The sequence below is a fragment of the Phragmites australis genome, chromosome 2 (assembly GCF_958298935.1).
Source record: "Phragmites australis chromosome 2, lpPhrAust1.1, whole genome shotgun sequence".
Taxonomy (NCBI): Eukaryota; Viridiplantae; Streptophyta; class Magnoliopsida; order Poales; family Poaceae; genus Phragmites; species Phragmites australis.
In genome coordinates this window covers 39,562,881-39,582,263 of record NC_084922.1, presented here as the reverse complement: position 1 = coordinate 39,582,263, position 19,383 = coordinate 39,562,881, and the positions used below count along the sequence as shown (strand labels likewise).

Genomic DNA, 19,383 nt, shown 5'->3' with positions numbered 1-19,383 from the left:
TTCGTCGCCTTCCCTCATACCCACATAGAAGTTCGGTTTTGTATGAAACCTACAACAAAACGCTGCGTTTCCTAAGTCAAGTGGTCTTCGTTAGCTCTTAGTTTGTGACATTATGTTGAAGCCATGGCAATTGACACCGTTAAAATTGCCAAACCTCAACAGTTCAGTGCTAGGGGGTAGGGACAAAGCACTTGTCTACACGTTTCAGGAGATATTTAATGAGCACAAGGAATATCTTAGACTTGATCAACAAAATAGCACAGCACTCAGCAGTGCTCTTAGTCGAATAGCACTACAATCAGTGCAGCAGTTGACCCTCATCCAATACTAGTCAGCTCAGCATCATAGTTATCCCTAATAGCAAGAGGAGACATGAATGCACCAAGTCAAGATCAAACAACACTGATGTGGGTAGCACTTAGACACTTTCGTAAACAGATGGGCATAACACCCCAGATAAATTCCTGTGTGATTTGCGTGATATCACCTTTTCAATATAAAAAGCTTCAGACTTGCAAAACTTTCTGCTGCTTCTATACTATAGTATCTTCCACCTCGAAGCCAACCAACGACAACAATGCAGCAACTGCAATAACTAGACATGGAATACATTGAATAAACTTACTGAGAGGACCAGATTAGGCACTAAATGCAGTTCTATCAAGCAGAGCTACTAACATATCAAGAAAAAGGAATGCTGGCATTATTGGAAACTCGAGACATGGAACAAGGGGTAAGAGACAGTGATGCATGGAAAATGTATCAGGAATGGGAGTCTGACTTGTTCTGACATTTTATTCTATGGTACATCTGGTGCAATTACATTTTGTGATCAACGCAACTCTTCTATCGACTGAATTGTATTACATGATCTCATTATGGACAGTAAGGAAGCAAGCAGAAGCACTCCTGTATAAATATACGATTTACAACAGATCTAAACCACCACCAAGTTACCATTAGCAGCATACAGAACATAATGTAGCAGACATGGCATGTGAATTCAAATTATCAGAAAAAGGATAACCAGCAGCCGCTCCAAGTCACTGCAACGTCAAAATGATGAGGCACATCTGGGCCCTAGAGTAACTTTTATCCGTTGAACGACGGCCCTTCTTTATAGGATTTTTGATTTTCGTATAGCCATTGGGCGTTGGTGAAATCTACGACCTGATGGCATCCAAGGTATGAGCATCATGAATATATATCGGTCTTGAGGGCCGACATCATATCTCAGGATCCAACGAAGTTGGCCTCTCTACCACCTAAACAAGCAGACAATAAGAAAAATAAGTAATGGCTCTGTGATGCATGGAAATACATGCAAAACTGGAGGTATAAGCGGAACAGAAGAAAACTAAGTATTACATCTGCAAATCTTATTTGCCGTGGCCTGGAAAGTTTTTTATCATTCTCCTTTGGATGCATGGAGGCCCAGGGAGCTTGTTTCTTCAACTGTACTTGGATTCCAAGAAAAGATGCCACAGGCAGTTTATTCGCCACAGACGGCAAAGTGCGAGAAAGCCAGGATTCTGAAGGTGATTTTGGGACTGGTAACAGAGATTGCAAAGGCATAATTTCTTTTTTGACAACACTAGTATCTTCCAAATGTAGTGGAACCTCCTGACTAGCATCATGCATCAAATGTGTTCCATCATCCAATTTAACCGTTCCTGGGCTTCCACAAGGCATGGAAAATAGGGATTCTCTAATTTCAGATATCTTTTCAGTCAATGGATCATTGTCTTGATCCTTCACAGTAGAGTTCCTTCCGACTATCCGTTGTCCTTCAGGTGGAGAGTCATATACGTCAGCATTCAAAGCTACCTTTGTATCGAGAAGCTGATTAAGGTGGCTTGTTTCTGATTCAATATCTCCATAGCGATCCATTGAATCTTCATGCCCTGTTCTATCCAGTCCTGAGCTCAAGGAACTTGATCCCTTAAAACTACTGTGATCCGATCCAGCCAATGAGCTGCGATCATGGTCTCTTCCAAGTGAACCAGAGCCATTGCTCCGAATTGCTTTCTCATCTCTATCTCCTATTCCAAATGACCCATTTGCTTTGCTTGACGGTGACATCACAGCATAGCTGCGATACGGAGACAAGCCACCGCCCATGGAGTGGTGGAATGGTGAAGACCCATCCCCCGTCTGCGAGTCGCTCCAGAATGTCAGCTGGTTCGACTCACTTGCCAACTTGCTCCTCCCGTCCTCTCCTTGACCAAGATACTTCTGCTCCAACTTATGTTTATACACATCCTCCCAGGATTGCTGACACACAACAAAATTCAGATGGTTAGAACTATCATTCCTAACACTAAGAACAAGAGACATAACTGTGAAACTGGAATTTGACAAGCATGCAATGTGCGTTGGCATTATATTACCCCATTGGAATCACATCCTAAATGCTTGTTTTGTGAGATCCGGGCAAGCGGACTCGGTGCCGTGTTGCCCCTGCCTTTGGACGGGAACTGCCGGTCTCTCCCTCGTCCTCGCGCCTTGCCACGCTTCATCGCAGGCACTGGATTCAGGAGCAACAAGGAGGTTTTCACACACAACCCAGGGAGCAGACCACACCCTTTGGATGAAAAACCCCTGGTATTATGCACATCATAGTCATCGTCATCCTCTTCCTCCTCATCGCGTCTCGGATAGGTGCAGGACAAGTAATTGGGCGGCAGATGCTGGTAAGGCAGCTGGACTGGCGCTCTCCTCATCCGATCATCGCCATTGTCCCTGCTCGCCTTCACTGCAGCCACACGCGCATGCTCACGGCCTGGGTTGCCAGTGGCGCCAGCCTTCCGGAAGGTGTACTGCGGGGAGCCCACTGCCACGGCCTGCGCGGCCGGCAGGAAGCGGTCCATCATGAAGCCGCGCGCGCCTGGCTCTGCGCCCGCCGCGGCGCCCGGGACCGGGTTCGGCACGCCGCTGAGGCCGCTGACGCTGCAGTTCATGGTGAAGGACTCTGTGCGGGAGAGCGACTCGAGCGCGTCGGAGAACCTCTCCTCTTCGTCGTCTTCTTCCTTTTGTAGTACCGCAGCCACCGCGACAACCTCCTGCCTCTTCACTTCATTCTTCGCCTCCACCACCGCCACCTTCTTCTCCTCCTTGAGCGGCGCAGCGCCCGTTCTGCAGTCGTCGGCGGCGACGCCATGAAGCGCCTGGGGACCGAGCACCCCCAGGGCATCGTAGTAGGGGCTCGCAATCACATCGACCTCCCGTTCACCGCCTTTCACCTCCGGCTGCGTCTGAGAAGTCGTCCGCGGCGGTGGTGACGGAGGCGGGCGGCGGGTGCGGACGCTCTTAGGCTGGCCTGGGCGCTGCTCCCAGACGAAAGGCACGGCGCCCGGGTGCCGCACGGGGCCGGACTTGAGGTCGGCCTTGTAGTGCGGCGGCGCGTTGGCCCGGTGCACCGAACGCAGCGGCGCGCCCAGGTCGATCCGCTTGTTGCCCCCCTCCCCCATCGCGCGATCCGCCCGCATCGCCCGAGCCGAGCGGACGCGTAAGAGCTCGGAAAACCACGAAAAGGCCCTGGTCGCGTAGCCCACCGGGAACGGGCAGAGCAAGCGTGCGAAGGGAGGGATCTGCGCCCGGGCCGCGCGTTGCCGTGCTGAAATTTAACTGCGGTTTCGGTGCAAGCTCACTCGCTCACTCCTCCGCGAAGCCAGCCGCCAGCCAAGCAGACACTCCACTAGCGCGACGCGAGTGCGGAGTGATGCGGTTGGGGTGGGGCGGCGCCCGGGTGCGGTGCGAGTGCCGCTGGGTTAATGCTACGCGTGCGGCGAGGGGATGGCGACTTGGGCGGGTCAGCGGGTGTGTGGCCGTGGCCGTGTGGCGTGGGTGCTCGCGTCAAACGACCGGGGGAGTGCGGGGAAAAGTGTGGACTCTCTGGGGGCGATCTGCCTAAAAAGCTGGCGCGCGCGGTAGGATTCTATCGCCACTCGGCACATGCACGGGGGCACGGCGGTGGCCCTCCTGACTTGTTACTGGTGTCGCCGTGCTTCAGACGGACGGGGCCGTGACCGCATCTGCGTTCGCACGCGGGGAAGGGGGCCAAGTTAGGCAGCGACTAAGATAGGTAGCATTTCCATGGTTCAGTGTAGTATGGAAGACTCTTGTTTTTCTTCTTCTGAATTTGCATTAGGACCAACTGCTCTCTCTGGATTCCTAATACCCCAACTGGAGTGTCAAGGAGGGGCGTACTCTTCGCGCGCCTCGCATGGCATGCAGGATTATCGGCAGCCACCCTGGATTGGCTCTATCATGGTCTCATGCTATTACTGTAGAAGGAATCTGTAGTAATCAGATTGATTAGAGGAGGCAATAGACGTCTTAACAATATTTTCGAAATTGATAGGCTTCTCCTATTATATCACGTAACGTACCTCAAAACTCAAACGAAAGTATAAATAGAAAAAAAATTAACAAGAGAAAATCGAGACAATACGATTTCACAGATGATATATGAACCATATACTATATGTAAGACCAATATATATATCTTAGAACTCGACAGATCACAACTTGCAAAAAATAAGAAAAGATAAATACCAATTAACAAAACTCTCCAAATTGGTTGTCGAGAGGCAATTGAATTCAAGACCTCATCATATAAGCGTGTGTATTTGAATTTTATATCTCTAGCAACAAGAAAAATAACATCACAAGGTGCTGAAATTTCAACCCAAAAATCAAAACGAAAATCAAATTCAGAAATAAAAAACTTGCAAACTGGAGGTGAGCACAATGACATGAAGAAAAATAAATTTTATTACAGTAGAGATTAGCTCTATTTTAGACAGATTACAAAGATTTTTTCTCACAAAGCTCTCACCTAATACATAGGCTGAGCACTCATCTTCTTCTCATTTAAAACCCTAGCACAAGACTCTCATATGAATGACACAAGATGCTCAAAATGACTAGTTAATCTTCTCCCATAGCTCTACCCCTCTATTTATAAGCCTAAAAATTTTGACCCTTAAGTTTTCTATCTTTTTTTTTTCTAAAATATCACTCTCTTATAGTACACTCCTAACTAACACCGAAGATATTTTGGTCTATTTTCTTCTAGATTCATCGGACGGCCACGGCGCCTTCACGACTTAGCTTCGCCTCAACGCAAACTTCGCGATAGTGCCACGTACTCCTCTAGTCCTCTCATAGTTTTAAGGCCAAATAGTGAAACCCTAGCACGCTTCTCAAAGTATGACTCCTCACTTACTTACACCTTAAGCAAGCACTCCGATGTCGACACATATATTTCATCTTGCGATCGTGACCGTCGGCAGGTCTCTCCTGCTCCCGATCCCTCGTGTCGCATTGTCACTTGCATCAGCATCCCATTCGCTTGACTTTATCAACATGTCGTCTCCATTTGTCTTTCATGTTTTGCTTGATCTCTATGTGTTCAGCTAGGATCACCATTTACTCCGTCCGATCTCCTTGATCGTTTGGCACAAAGTACTCCGATCATCCCGTTGTCGATCGCCAAGTTGCATCCATCACCTGTACAACATGAGACAACCAAACACATATCTCCAACTCCAATTCTAGTTAGTCCATAATCAATATGCTCAAATAAAATTCTAAATCAATTCAAATCACATCTCCCTTGCATTGGGAGGTACCAACCTGCAAAGAAAAGGAGTCCGAGGCCTCTAGGCATCATGGCACGATGGTCGGCCACAATATAGAGCACAAGGCACACGCCGGCAACGACCACAACACAATGGCGAAAAGCCTTAAGCACGACGGTGCGCGGTTACACGAAAAGAAGGTACAGGGGTGGCTACCAGCTACCTAGGAGGGAGCGCTAGGGGTCTGGAGTACTCACCACGCTCAGAGACGGCGATGGGTAGGGCGGCGGCCAGCAACTCATCAAAGGGGTGGCGGCGGTTCTACTTGGCTCTGGCTCAGATGGTCTCCCATCGGGCTACCGGCCAACGGAAAGTGGCACTGGGATGACGGCGCAGCCCTGGAGCTCCTCGATGGCTTGTGGATGGTGGATCAGCAATGACGATCTGCAGTGGCGTGCATTGGCGGCGGTGGCGGTGAAAATAGGGAAAAGGAGGAAAAGGGGTTGGGCTGCGCTATTTATAGAGGAAGAGAGAGCGCTGAGGCGGTGATCACGTGACGTCAATGGACAGCGCAGCGGCGAGGCGGTGGGGCGGTGCCCACCGTGTTTCCTGCAGCATGGGTGCTCTGCACCGTCCATGCGCGAGCAGGGCGCGAATGTCACATGACATGGGCGCGTGAGCATGGGCGGAGAGAGAGCGAGAAAGAAAGGAGAGAGCGGGAGAAGTGGAGGCCGGTCGGGGTGCTTGGGGATATTTCCCGGAGAGGGGGAAATAATGGCCGGTGACGCGGTGAGTTGGAGGAGGAAGGAGAAAGAGGAGAGGCACGACAGCCATGTCCGTATGGACGACACGTGGTCGGCGACGCTCGCGCGAATGCACGCACGGGCGAACTGACCAGCGTGTGGGGAGTTGGGCTGAGGGGCGCGGTGGTGGCCCAATGCGGGAAAGAGGGAGATGGGAAGGAAAGAAGGAGAAGGCCGTGCCGACTGGACGGGCTGAGAAAGAGAGGGAGAGGAGGAAATCTGGCCGAGGGAGAAATGGAAGAAAAGAAGGAAAAGAAAAGAAAAAATGACAAGGAAGTTTGGAATAAATTCAAATGGAGTATTTGAATTTAGTTTTGATCTTGGAATAGGATCAACTCATTTGAACATATTTGAACTATGATTTGGACTTGGATCTTGAGATTCTGAAGATGATTTGAATCAAAGGATTTGAATTGAATTGGATTTGAGCTGAATATAATCTAGGAGTAGATTTGAAATTGAGAGACATTCGATTTCAAATCTCTACACAAAGAACCATAAAGATCTCAAACCAATGCATATGAACCAATTTAATACAGGGATTATTCTGAAATTGATTCTGGTGCACTTTAGAACACCTATTCGATGTAGTACACTTAATATATATGAATGTATATATACTGGTATATATATATATACATTAATATACTTATTTCCTTAATCTTAGTTAGCTGAATTAATCATAAAAAGTTTTAATTTGGAGTTAAATTTGTAATTAATTAACATGTTTAAACTTAGAATGTTAGAAACCTACCTCACTTAAACGGAATCTCGACCTTGAGATTTGGAAAGCTCGTGAAGAGATTTGGAAACTCCTTCTTCAAATTCTATTCGTGTTCCCATGTAGCTTCTACTTCCGTGTGATTACTCTATTGTACTCGGCAGAACCTGACTATTGTTCTTCTGTTTTGATGAGTTGCTACATCTAAGATCTGGATTGGTCTTTCCTTATACCTAAGATCTTGCTGGAGGTCCATGATTTATAAGGGAGCCTGTTCTTCTAGAACTCTCAAACATTTCTTTAACTGTGAGACATGGAACACATCGTGTACTTCAGACATCTCTTCTGGGAGTGCTAACTTGTACACCACTGTTCCAATCTTGTCGAGTATCTCGTAATGTCCCACATATCTAGGTGCTAGCTTTCCATGAACTTGAAATCTTTGGGTGCCTCTTATTTGGGATACTTTGAGGTAGACGTAGTCTCTAACCTCAAAGGTCAAGTCTCTCTTCCAGTTATCTGCATAACCTTTTTGTCTGCTCTGAACTGCTCTCAGATCAGCGTGTAAACCAAGCAGTTCTCTAGATAGCGACAACTGGGAAGTGCCTCATGGGAGTGTGTGCCACCTCCCTGACATGTCTTCCGCACAGGTGCTGAAGTGCTTCGTAGGCTACCAACTGGTACGTGTCAGAGTACTATACTCTATTGGTGCTGATGTGCCACGGTCGCCAGCTGGGGTATCTCATACAGTCGAAGATCTGCAACAAAACCCGGGACTTCTGGGATCCATTCTCGTCGTACTCACGCCCGGTGTACTCTGGGCATCGGGTATATCCTAGGCGACAATAAGCTTCGCACAACAACTTGAGAAAACCCTTCACTTGTAAATATCGCACTGTGTTCCAGTCCCCGTCTTCCATCTGATGGGGAAAAAGGGACCTTTTAGTACTAGTATAACAAGTTTTCAAAGGTAAGAAGACATTAGGTAAGTACGGAAGCAGTTTTGACAACATAGTTTTTGGAAAAATAAACAAACACGAGCAATTCTATTCTAAGGTCGCGTCCTACAACCAAACATGGCTCTGATACCACTCATGTAAAACCCCAACCCGAGATGTCCTGTGCCAGTCGTATCAGTCTCTAGATCAAGTAGCTGATACACATAGTACAACAGTTGTAGTATCACAGACAAACTTTGTACGTAAGTATTAAGGTTACAGAGTACAAAAGGTTACAACCCATACTGTATATTACAAACCTGAACGAACGGCCAACAAAAATACAGTGAAAAGCAAGGACCCAAGTCACAAGCAGCTAGGGTGCGAACGCGACTTCTATGACTACTCTTCATCCTCGTCTTCGCCTCTAGCGTTGGCGGCGACTGCTTCCTCATCTAAATGACAACAAGAGTGAGTACGGAAGATACTCAGCAATCCTTATACTACTTCAGGGTGTTGATAGATGCATAAATGAGTAATTTAAGGATAAGAATTTACAGTTTAGTTTTAAGCGTACAATGGTTTATGCATGTATTCAATTGTATCATCTATTATTAAGGCTCTACAGTTTAGTTTTAAGCGTACAACGGTTTATGCATGTATTCAATTGTATCATCTATTATTAACTTTAACAGTTTAAATGCTTTAAAACCATGTAACAAGTTTTATCTGGGTTTTTTTTGTCCTTGGAGGGACTACATCTCGCTCCACAGTCCCTACCATCACATCTGATGTACCTCTAGTACCACACAGTTTCTGGGGGGATTAAGCCAAGAATCTTATCATACGGACATCTAGTCCATACACTCACTCATCAAGATACACGCACTCGGAGTGTAGTCAAATGGGGGTCATGCTTCGTATATCCATGACCGTGGACACGACTATTTGAATAGATTTACACTCTGCAGAGGTTGTACACTGTACCCACGTGATATGCTCAGCTTCCAACCATTGCAAGCGGAGGAGCGAATCATACCGAGACACTGCAATCACCTTTCCTATCGGGCTTTTCTACGAGATTTAGCCCTTAGTGTTAGAGTCCATGTACTGAAAGCTAGCCCCTTTTTAAGCCTAGGTCGGTTCTAAAAACCTCCAAACAGATGATCACTTGACTACTCGCTGCTCTCAGCCTCCTAGTATGATGCCCAACTCAGTCTAGTGAAAGAAAAGTCAAGTCCTGCCCATTCAAGATGCATGGTTGCATAGGGATGGCTAAGCATATCGAGACAATTAACTCGGTCCTTAAATGACCGAGGCGGGTATCTTTCGGCAATGAACAAACCAAATGTTCATGGTATATGAGTTATCATTGATAATAGTAATCTTATCTCTGAGGAGAGGTGTTTTAAAAGCGATGTCTCCGAGGAGACGTATTCCATCCTAAGCATGCTAGATATCCAAGCGTCGTTTGTTATTAATATAGATAACAAGTAATCCTAAGGTGATATGTATTTTGAATGATAACATTTATGGCATGGCAAGTATTTAATAGGATTAGTTACTACAAGCAGTTTGTAAAAGTGCATTACATAGCACATGTGATATAAGTCCAGTTTTAGTTTATCATGTAGATTAGTTGAAAACATAAGTTCAATACGATCAAGGAGATAGGACTTGCCTTCTCTGGATCTTCCTTGCTCCTGACACTTTCTGCGTAGAACTTGCAGAAATCTAGTGCTTCTGCAATTACAGCTACGATCAACAACTAGCTATACTAGAGAAGAATCAAATAACACCAAATGGAAAGTCAATGAGTCCTATTGGATATCACAATGTGACATATGAGTAGATCTCGATTTTAGTTTATTTTCGGCGAAAAATCATCGAAATCGGAGCCAGAACGGAGAAGTTATGGCTCTCAGAAGATTTGATCTAAAATTAAATCGGAAAATTACAAAATAGCACTATTCATTAGTGGGAACTACAGGTGGGTCCCACTAAATAGTAGCTTAGGCCCACATGAACAATGCTAGATTGGGCCAAATTGGGCTTAGATGGGCCAAGTCTAGGCCTGGATGGGCCGAGCCGGGCTTTGGGCTCCATAATACCGAGTTGCACAGTGTCGGCCCACTTAGGTTTGGGCCGGGTGGCTTAGCGGGTGCGAAGCTAGGCGGGCTCACTGGGTGAGTAGCCTTTGGCTGCTGGGCTGCGCGGCGCTCGAGCAACGGCCCGGCCAAGCGTGCGCATGCTCGTGCAGGCCCACCGATTGGGGCAAAGCGGCGGAGGGAGGGGAAAAATAGGCGACGGCGAGCAATTTGCAGTGACACGACGCCGGAGAGCTCACTGGAGTTGGTTTTCCACCATGGTTTCACGAGGACGAGCGGATGTCGGGCTTCTACGCGCTACGGCGAATGCGACATGAGGCTTATCGATGGCAGCCGGCGATGAGAGCAACACCAGATGATTGCCGAAGAGGGGGCTGCGACGTGGGCAAAATGGGCAGCACCTCCCTTGCACTAGGAGGTGCCAACCTGCAAAGAAAAGGGGCTCGGGGCCTCTAGGCATCATAACATGATAGTCGGCTACAACACAGAGCACAAGGCACACGCCGGTGGTGACCAAAACATGACTTGGAAGGCCTTAAGAACGGCGGCGTGCTACTACATGAAAAGGAGGTACGAAGACAGTGACGGGCAAGGCTACGGCCGGCAACTCATCGAAGGGGTGGTAGTGGGTTTGCTTGACTCCGGCTCGGATGGTCTCCCGTTGGGCTTCCGGCCAACAGAAAGTGGAACTGGGACGACGGTGCGGCCCTGGAGCTCCTTGATGGCTTGTGGACGGTGGATCTGTGACGGTGAGCTACAATGGCGTGCAATGGCGGTGGCGGCGGTGAAAATAAGGAAAAGGTGAATGAGAGGGGACTTGGATCTTGAGATTCTAAAGATGATTTGAATCAAAGGATTTGAATTCGAATTGGATTTAAGCTGAATAGAATCTAAGCATAGATTGGAAATTGAGAGAGATTCGATTTCAAATCTCCACACAAAAAACTATAAAGATTTCAAACCAATGCATATGAACCAATTTAATGCAGGGATTATTTTGAAATTGATTCTAGTGCACTTTGGAACACCTATTCAATTTAGTACACTTAATATATATGAATGTATACATACTGGTGTGTATACATACATTCATATACTTATTTCCTTAATCTTAATTAGCCGAATTAATCGTAAAAAGTTTTAGTTTGGAGTGAAATTTGCAATTAATTAACATATTTAAACTCAGGATGTTACAATCTTGTTGCAATTATTCTTGAAGAAGAGCTTCTTATTCCTTATCTCATGCTTGTTGTGGTCGTGATCTTCTCTCTTCTTGAGGTTGAGGCAATCCACCTTGAAGTGGGTGGTATCACCACACTCAAAGCAGGCACGGGAATCGTCCCTCCTCCGATCTTGATGATTGTCGTAAAAGCAAGTAAACTTCTTCACAATGAGAGCAATGTCCTCATCATCCAAAGTGTCTACCTGCTCCTCTGTGATAGACAAAGCAAAATCACTTGATAAAGTGTTAGCACAAGAGAAGCTAGCTCCAAACTAATTGCCACCATCTGATCCATAAACAAATGCCATATTCTGAGATGGGGGTTTCCAAGACCTATCCGAGCCGTCTTGGCTATCCCGATGGATTTGAGCTCGCTGAAATGTTCATCACAAGTCAATATGTCGTAACTTGGTGACTCTTCAATGCTCGAGATTTTTACTTCCCATATGTTACGGTCAAGAGCATATAGAAGCTTGATCGCTCTCTCATGGTCAGAATATTGCAGAATACCAGTGGATCGAAGATTGTTAACAATCCCATGAAAGCGAGCAAACATTGCATCCAATGACTCTTTTGGGCATTGCACAAACATTTGATATTCTTGGTTATATGTGATTTGACGTCTAGCCTTAATCTGATTAGTGCATACATGAAAGATACTCAGAGTAGACCAGATCTCTGAGATAGTACGGAGGTGCTGGATCTTGTCAAACTTATTTCGACTCAGACTTTTGAACAAAATATTAGTGGCCTTGTTGTTGGTCTCATACTGCTCAAGTTGAATCTGAGTCGCGCGAACAACAGGAATCACACAGTTGGAATCAACTATTTTCTAAATTGCACTTCTTTGACTTAGAAGATAAGCCTCCATACGCACATTCTAGTAAGAATTTTTTGACCATCAAACAGAGGAATCTTCTCACTTCTCTCCATTGTTATCTATGGATCACAAAGACGGTAAAAGTCAACAAGTGATCAAACCGACTCTGATACTAATTGTAAGAACAAGATTAGCATTTCAACAAATTTCTTGTAAAATCGATGGACTTCTCCTATTTGAATTATCCAACACACCTCAAAACTCAAGTGGAAACAAAAATAACGAAAAAAATTAACAAGAGAAAATCAAGGCAACACAACTCCATGGATGATATATGAATCGTATATTCTATTTAAGATCTATCCATATGTCTTAGCACTCGAAAGATCACAACTTACAAAGAACAAGAAAAGATAAACACCGAGCAACGAAACTCTCTAAGTTGATTGTCTAGAGGTAAGAGAATTCAAGATTTCATCACATAAACGTGTGTATATGAATTCTATACCTCTAGCAACAAAAAGAATGACCTCATAAGGTGCTAAAATTTCAGCCAAAAATCAAAATGAAAATCAAATCCGGAAACCAAAAAACTTGCAAACTTACAAGGGAACCAATAGAGAGAAACTAGAAGAAGGTGAACACAATAATATGAAGAATAATAAACTTTATTGCAGTAGAGGTCAGCTATATTTTATGCAGATTATAAAGATTTTTTCTCACAAAGATCTCACCTAATATATAGGATAAGCACTCATCTTACTCTCCATTAAAACCTTAGCATAAGACTCTCATATGGATGGCACAAGGAGCTCAAAATAGTTGATTCATTTTTTTCCATAGCTCTACCCCTCTATTTATAAACATAGGAAACTTGACCCTATGTTTTTTAGCTTTTTCCTAGAATACCTCTTTCTTGTGGCACACTTCTATCTACTACTGAGTGTATTTTGGTCAATTTTTTTCTTGATTCATCGGACGACCACGGCACCTTCACGACTTAACTTCGCCTCGACGCAAGCTTCACGATGGTGGCATGTACTCATCCAGTCTTCCTTCGGTTTTGAGACCAAACCGTGAAACCCTAGCACGCTTCTTAAAGCGTGACTCCCCACTTGCGTAAGCTAGCACTCCAATGTCGACGCGTGTATTCTGTCTTGCGATCCTGACTGCCGGCAAGTCTCTCCCGCATTTGATCCCTCGGGTCATCTTGTCACTTGCATTGATATCTTCTTCGTTTGATTTTGTCAATACGTGTTCAGCTAGGATGACCCTTAACTCTGCCCGGCATCCTTGATGGTCCAACATCAAACACTTCGTTTGACCCCGATTATCCCTGTCGATCGTCAAGTTATATCCATCACCTGCACACCATGAGACAAGCAAACACATATCTTCAACTCTAATTTTAGTTAGTCTATAATCAATATACTCAAATAAAATCCCAAATCAATTCAAATCACATCAAACTCATACAAAACTGAAAATCATCAAACTAAATATATACTAATTTCAATCGCTCATAATAAATAAATAAGACATTTCAATTTGATTTCTCCAAACGGCAACAGCTAGCAACTTGGTAGGCGCGTTCTTGTCGTTGTTAATTGTTAATTACCAGAAGATGCAATGTCGTCGTCGTATCCGTCGCCGCATGCAGGTCACGTCCAAGCAGGACACTTTCTCCGACAGCGAGAGCGAGGACGATGGGAGTCCACAACTAGAGTTTTGCGGCGAACACTGACATAGCTGGGACGTCACATAATCACAAGATTCCGGGAACACAAAATCTGGCTTCCGCAGGGAGCGGTTTGCCTATTTTATCTTGTGATATTTTTTGGCTCGCGTGGTAACATCATTGATTTTATTTATTTATTTTGCAATATGGATTCGACGTACATGGGTTATTGAAAGTTGTTTAGCGCTGCAACATTATCCAATTTATTTTGTTAGACACGTATAAGCAGCATTTGACAAACCGTGAGGGGGCGTTGTCGATCGCTTGCATGGTGGATAAATCCAGCCTAACCAGAGGTGACAGGTGAGGATATGCCTTCTACAGGCGTTGACTGTGCGTTCACGTTTGACTGGGAGATGATGAGATGTCAAGAAAAAGGAAGCCACATGCGTTAGATATATACGGACCTAGCCCGTAATATTTAAAAAAATTCTAAATAAGTTTTAAAGGGTTAACAAAACGAAGGTTGGGTGTATTTTTTAGTTTTATCTTACTAGTGAAGAATGATAAAGATTAACTTAAAAAGAGTTATCTCATCCTCCCATTTAACTAGTGGAGAACACTAAGTCTCGTCTCGTTGGACCCGAGTCATGACGGGGTGAAGGGTGCACGGCACTTACATGAATAATTTGTTAAAATTGGAGAACTTCTTTTACTGTATGGGTAAATAGATATATATGGAAATTGTGTCGGTTAATAATCAGATCGTGGAACACCTCAACAACGCAATTATCTCTATATATCTACCAACTGCTATCACAAAAGATATACACGATTATGGTTTTATCTATTTCTCTCTGTTGCGCCGTCACAAATAGTCTACTCCGTCCTGTTGCGTCGGCGTGAACCAATGAACGGGATAGCAGGTCTCCAAAACTTATCGCTCTTGCGATCCTACATCAGGAGAGGACAAATAAGGTTTTAAACGCTCGTCGCGATTACTGACGATCTGCTTCATTTATATCATCATGATCTGCTTCCTCTACATCCTCTTCACCGTTATCTGCTATATCGATATCATGGGGGCTTTTGCATCTCACGCTGCTATCGAATATTTTCATTGTGATCCGTCATATTTATCATACATGTTTTTATATTATTTTCGTTCTAGAATATATTAGAGAAATATATGTCTAAGATAAATTTTTACAGTAGGATGATAATCGATTTGTTCAGGTTCATGTTATACTTAAGATTTAAATTAAATTTAAAAGTACATATTTATCCAACAGTAACATGGCACTTAGCAGTTCAGTGGTTGGTGGCGCAAATGGCACCACATGACACATCTGCTGCCGTCTTCTGTAGGGAGCAACGGTTCAGACAACTGTGCAACCCGTGGAATCTGGTAGGCGCCATTCCTATCGCACGAAGAAAACAGGGTTCATTAAACTGTATGTACTAGATGGAGCAATGCGTTAACTCATTTGGAGAACGGCACAGGCTACCGAAGCTCTCGTGGTACAAACATGGCGATCAGTTCTTGCGTTACGAACCCACACTGCAGATCATGTCGCCTGCTCTTGGCAGGTGACATGACCACGGCAGGCAGAAATGGTCCGGGCAGCGCGCGCGGCAGCTAGGGGAGGCACGAGCGCACGGCCGCATGAGCCCTGCCGGTGCCGGGCATGCATGCACGGGGAAAAGATTAAGGATCAATGGATCGAGGTGGCGTGTGAATGAATTCAAGATCGGTTGGGTGCGCGGATCGTGTGTGAAAGCGAATGCGGCTTCAAGCGCTCGTTAGTGCCGTTGGCCGCGCTGGCGGACTGGCGGTCTCGGCGCCGTCTGGCAGGGTCGCCATGCCATGTGCGCCCGTGAGCGCCTGCCTGCGTCCCTACGCACGCACTCCCTCCCCTGCAGCTGCAGGCTTCGGCTTCGCTCCATCTCTAAACTGAACCGGTCGTTGTTTCATCATTCAAGCAGTCGTTTCTTCTACACTGCGCGTAACTGGCTAACTGCACCCATCTACTAAAGCACGTACGAGTGGTACCGACCGGTGTTTGGTTGTTCAGATCATCACTTCTGTTACGTGTGTACATTGGCGAGGGTAGCTGTCAGGGCTCCGGGGGGAGGGGGGAGCCTGTATTTGCACTGGGGCACCGGGCGCTGCCGCTGGTAGGGCTACATCACTACTGATTATTCTGTTTCGAGGTACCGCGTTGGTACTCCTACCAAACTAGTTAACTGCTCTGTGAAAACTGCACGGATACAAGTTGCTTTACTGAACAATCTATTCGAGGGTCGGCCGGGCAATGGAATTCCGGACGCCGTGCGTTACGAACTTGCGCAAACATTCGTGTCGCTCCGGCGGACGATCTCAGTCGACACTGCTTTCAGAACACACCTTTTGGAAGGGGCTGAAACTGTACCTGCTCGTCTTCAACTCGTTTCCTTTTCGTCTGAAACTGTACTTGCTCTTGCCACCATGTTGAAGGTGTGTTTCTTTCTCAGTCTCAGACTCTGAGATGATACTCCACCTATCTCTCTTTTTGAGCTCTTTTATGGTGATCCATACTACCTATAGTTAGAAGGTAGTATAAATTTAATCTGACTATCCATATGATTGGACATTTCTGTAATTGCGACAGTAGTATTAATATTTACCCACCATATTATTGAAGGGCACTGCAATCTTTTTTTATATCTAATTCCTAAATAATCGTTCAACTAAATAATCAACATTCAGACCAGTCTAAATATTAAACATATGAATTTGCATAATATAAATAACATGCTATTTCTTTTTTTCTCAAAATACCCTTATACTACATATACTCCTCTCGTATACTACTCATACTACCTCTAAATAACGGGTAGTATTTTAACTAATCTAGACCATCCGATCCAAAAAAAAATAGATGGCTCAAATTTTTCTTAGACCACCGTAAAATTTGTCCTCTTTTTTGCTCCCGTGCAAGGGGGAGAGGAGATACTTCTTTTTTGGGTCATGATCCCACATCACGTAAGGTTGAAGCAAGAGGATGCCCATGTACGAGTACTAGTGTTCCAGCCTGTGTGTGAGCTGCATCATTAAAGAATGGTCTATACATTGTGTCATTTTTCAGGCAAAAGCTGTTCAAAAGGCACAATATGAAGCCTACAGCATTGAGCTAAATGCTGGAGAAAATCCAGTTGGAAACTCAAGCAACAATCACCATGAAGTATATGTTTCTTTTTTCTTCTTCTGATTGTTGTTGCAGGACAGATGCTTCATTTATCCAAGGACATGAGGCTAGTCAGGCATTTATATATCTAGTACCAGGCTGCTTGTGATGCATTGGTTACATCTGGATGAGAAGCTAGTTAAGAGATTAGATGGGTGGTAAGGTAGCTCCTTTCCTTTGGTGGAAGAACTACTTTAGTTAACTCTAGTTTGAGTAGTATTTCCATATATCATATGTCCATGTACCTGTTACTCAAAACTATTCATGCCAAATTGGACAAAATCAGAAAAAGGTTCTTTTGGCAGGGGGCAGAAAAAAAAAAGATATCACCTTGTCAAATGGACTAAAGTGTGCAGTCCCAAAAGTAAAGGTGGGCTTGGAATCCAAGATCTTAGGAAATTAAACATAAATCTGTTGTGTAAATGGTGGTGGAAATTGGAAAATGAGATTAGCTTATGGCAGCAGATTATTGTCAAAAAGTATATCAAGCTAAAAAGCATCTCCCAACTTAAAAGTAACCCTAAACACTCCCCTGTGTGGAATGATCTTCTTAAGGTGAAAGATCTTTACCTGGCTGGCAGGAAAATAAGAATTGGTAATGGAAAAAAAAAAACAGATTTTTGGAGAGATGCTTGGTGTGGTGAAGTTTCCTTCATGGACAAATTTAAAGACCTTTTTGAGGTTTGCAAGGATCAGAATATGACTGTTGATGTAGCTGCTTCTAAACATTGGTGCTTCTCTTATAGAAGGTGGCTCAATGAGAATATGCAAAATCAGCTAAGAAGACTGAAAGATATTCTTTTAACATGTGCTCTGTCCAATGAAAATGATAAGCCTATCTGACGTTGGAAAAATTCTAGAAAGTTTACTGTAAAATCAATGTATAAACATTTGTGCAAAGATCATAATGGTTTGAACTATAATGAAGTCTGGAAAGCCAAGATCCCCCTAAAAATTAAAATCTTCTTGTGGTTGCTGCTACAAAACGCAATTCTTACTAAAGATAACTTGATCAGAAGAAATTGGAAGGGTGATCCCAGATGTGTTTTTTGCTGTGACCAAGAAACCATTTCTCATCTGTTCTTTGAATGCCCCATGGCCAAATACAGCTGGAGCCTAATCGGGTGGGTTATTGGTGCTAAATGCCAGCCATCAAACATTGAGCAGTATTGTATTTGGGTCATGCACCATCTTCCTGGTGGTGAAAAGTTTCACATGATGGGATTAGCTGCAATTATCTGGGTAATATGGAGATTGAGAAATAGGGTGATCTTTGATAAAAAGTTTGTGCGGTCTCCAACTGAGTTTGTTTGCTTTGCTTGTTCCTTTATACGCTATTGGGCAGGCCTCTAAGCTGAACAGTGCCAGGACATGCTGCTGAAGAGCGTGCAAATCCTACATGAGACGGCCCTCTAGCTCCATCCCAAGAAACACAAGGACGATGCTGAAAAGATCGCGAAGATTCAAGATGAAGCTAGTGATTCTGATGCTGCCATCGCCAAACTCGCCTAGGAGAGGCATCAAGGCTGTGCTGCTTAATGCAAATCGGCCTTCTGGACCTGTTTCTGCGTTATATGTCGTGTTGTTGGCTTTTGCTGTCTTTTGTTCCTAGCGTCGTGTATAATGCTGGTCGTTCGCGTAGAGACTTCTATGTACATATCTGGGCAGCTGTGTGGACGTTTGTTTGGGGCGACCCTCGGTGTTGCGTAGGTAGCTTTTGGAGCTATGTATTTCTTTTAGCTTGCAGCCTGCATTTTGTTTCATCGGTGAAAACTGTTTGTAATTTTGTTATTACCTTGTAATGAAATTCGGGGAGACCCCGCTCTAAAAAAAAAATCAAATACTGTAGACAAATCCCCTTGGGCGCTGCACATAAAAGCAAGAATCCCTCAAGTTGAATCCTCTTTTCATGCTGAGGCGCTTAGCCTCTTCCTTGGCCTACTCTTTGTTGTTTCTTTGCAGGATCAAGAATGTGACTTCTATCTGACAACTCAGATCTTATAGCATGCATGAAGAATCACCAAGATGCTATGCTGGATTGGAGAATAAGACACACTATCGATGATATGATGGATATCATCAAGTACATCTAAAAGAATTTTTTTATCACATTCCTAGAGAGGAGAATTTAATCGCTGATGTTCTACCTAGGAATGCTGTTTCTGTCAGTTCTGGCAACCTTGTATTTCGATGCTCTAATATCAGATACCATGGAGGTTGCCCTTTGAAAGACAAAATTTGTACATGGCCAAACTGGGCTGAACTTTGTACATCTTACTTA

The 19,383-nt window shown here is 44.6% G+C and overlaps 1 protein-coding gene across 1 annotated transcript; it reads right to left on the bottom strand.

Annotated features, from left to right (window-relative positions):
• Positions 1-760: 760 nt before the first annotated feature.
• Positions 761-3,746, bottom strand: LOC133908783 (uncharacterized). Its single transcript, XM_062350940.1, has 3 exons — positions 2,391-3,746; positions 1,369-2,274; positions 761-1,265 (listed from the first exon to the last, which is right to left on the bottom strand). Exons 1-3 carry the CDS (start codon positions 3,486-3,488, stop codon positions 1,227-1,229), a joined length of 2,043 nt encoding a protein of 680 aa, XP_062206924.1. The 5' UTR covers positions 3,489-3,746; the 3' UTR covers positions 761-1,226.
• Between the last annotated feature and the right edge of the window lie 15,637 nt (positions 3,747-19,383).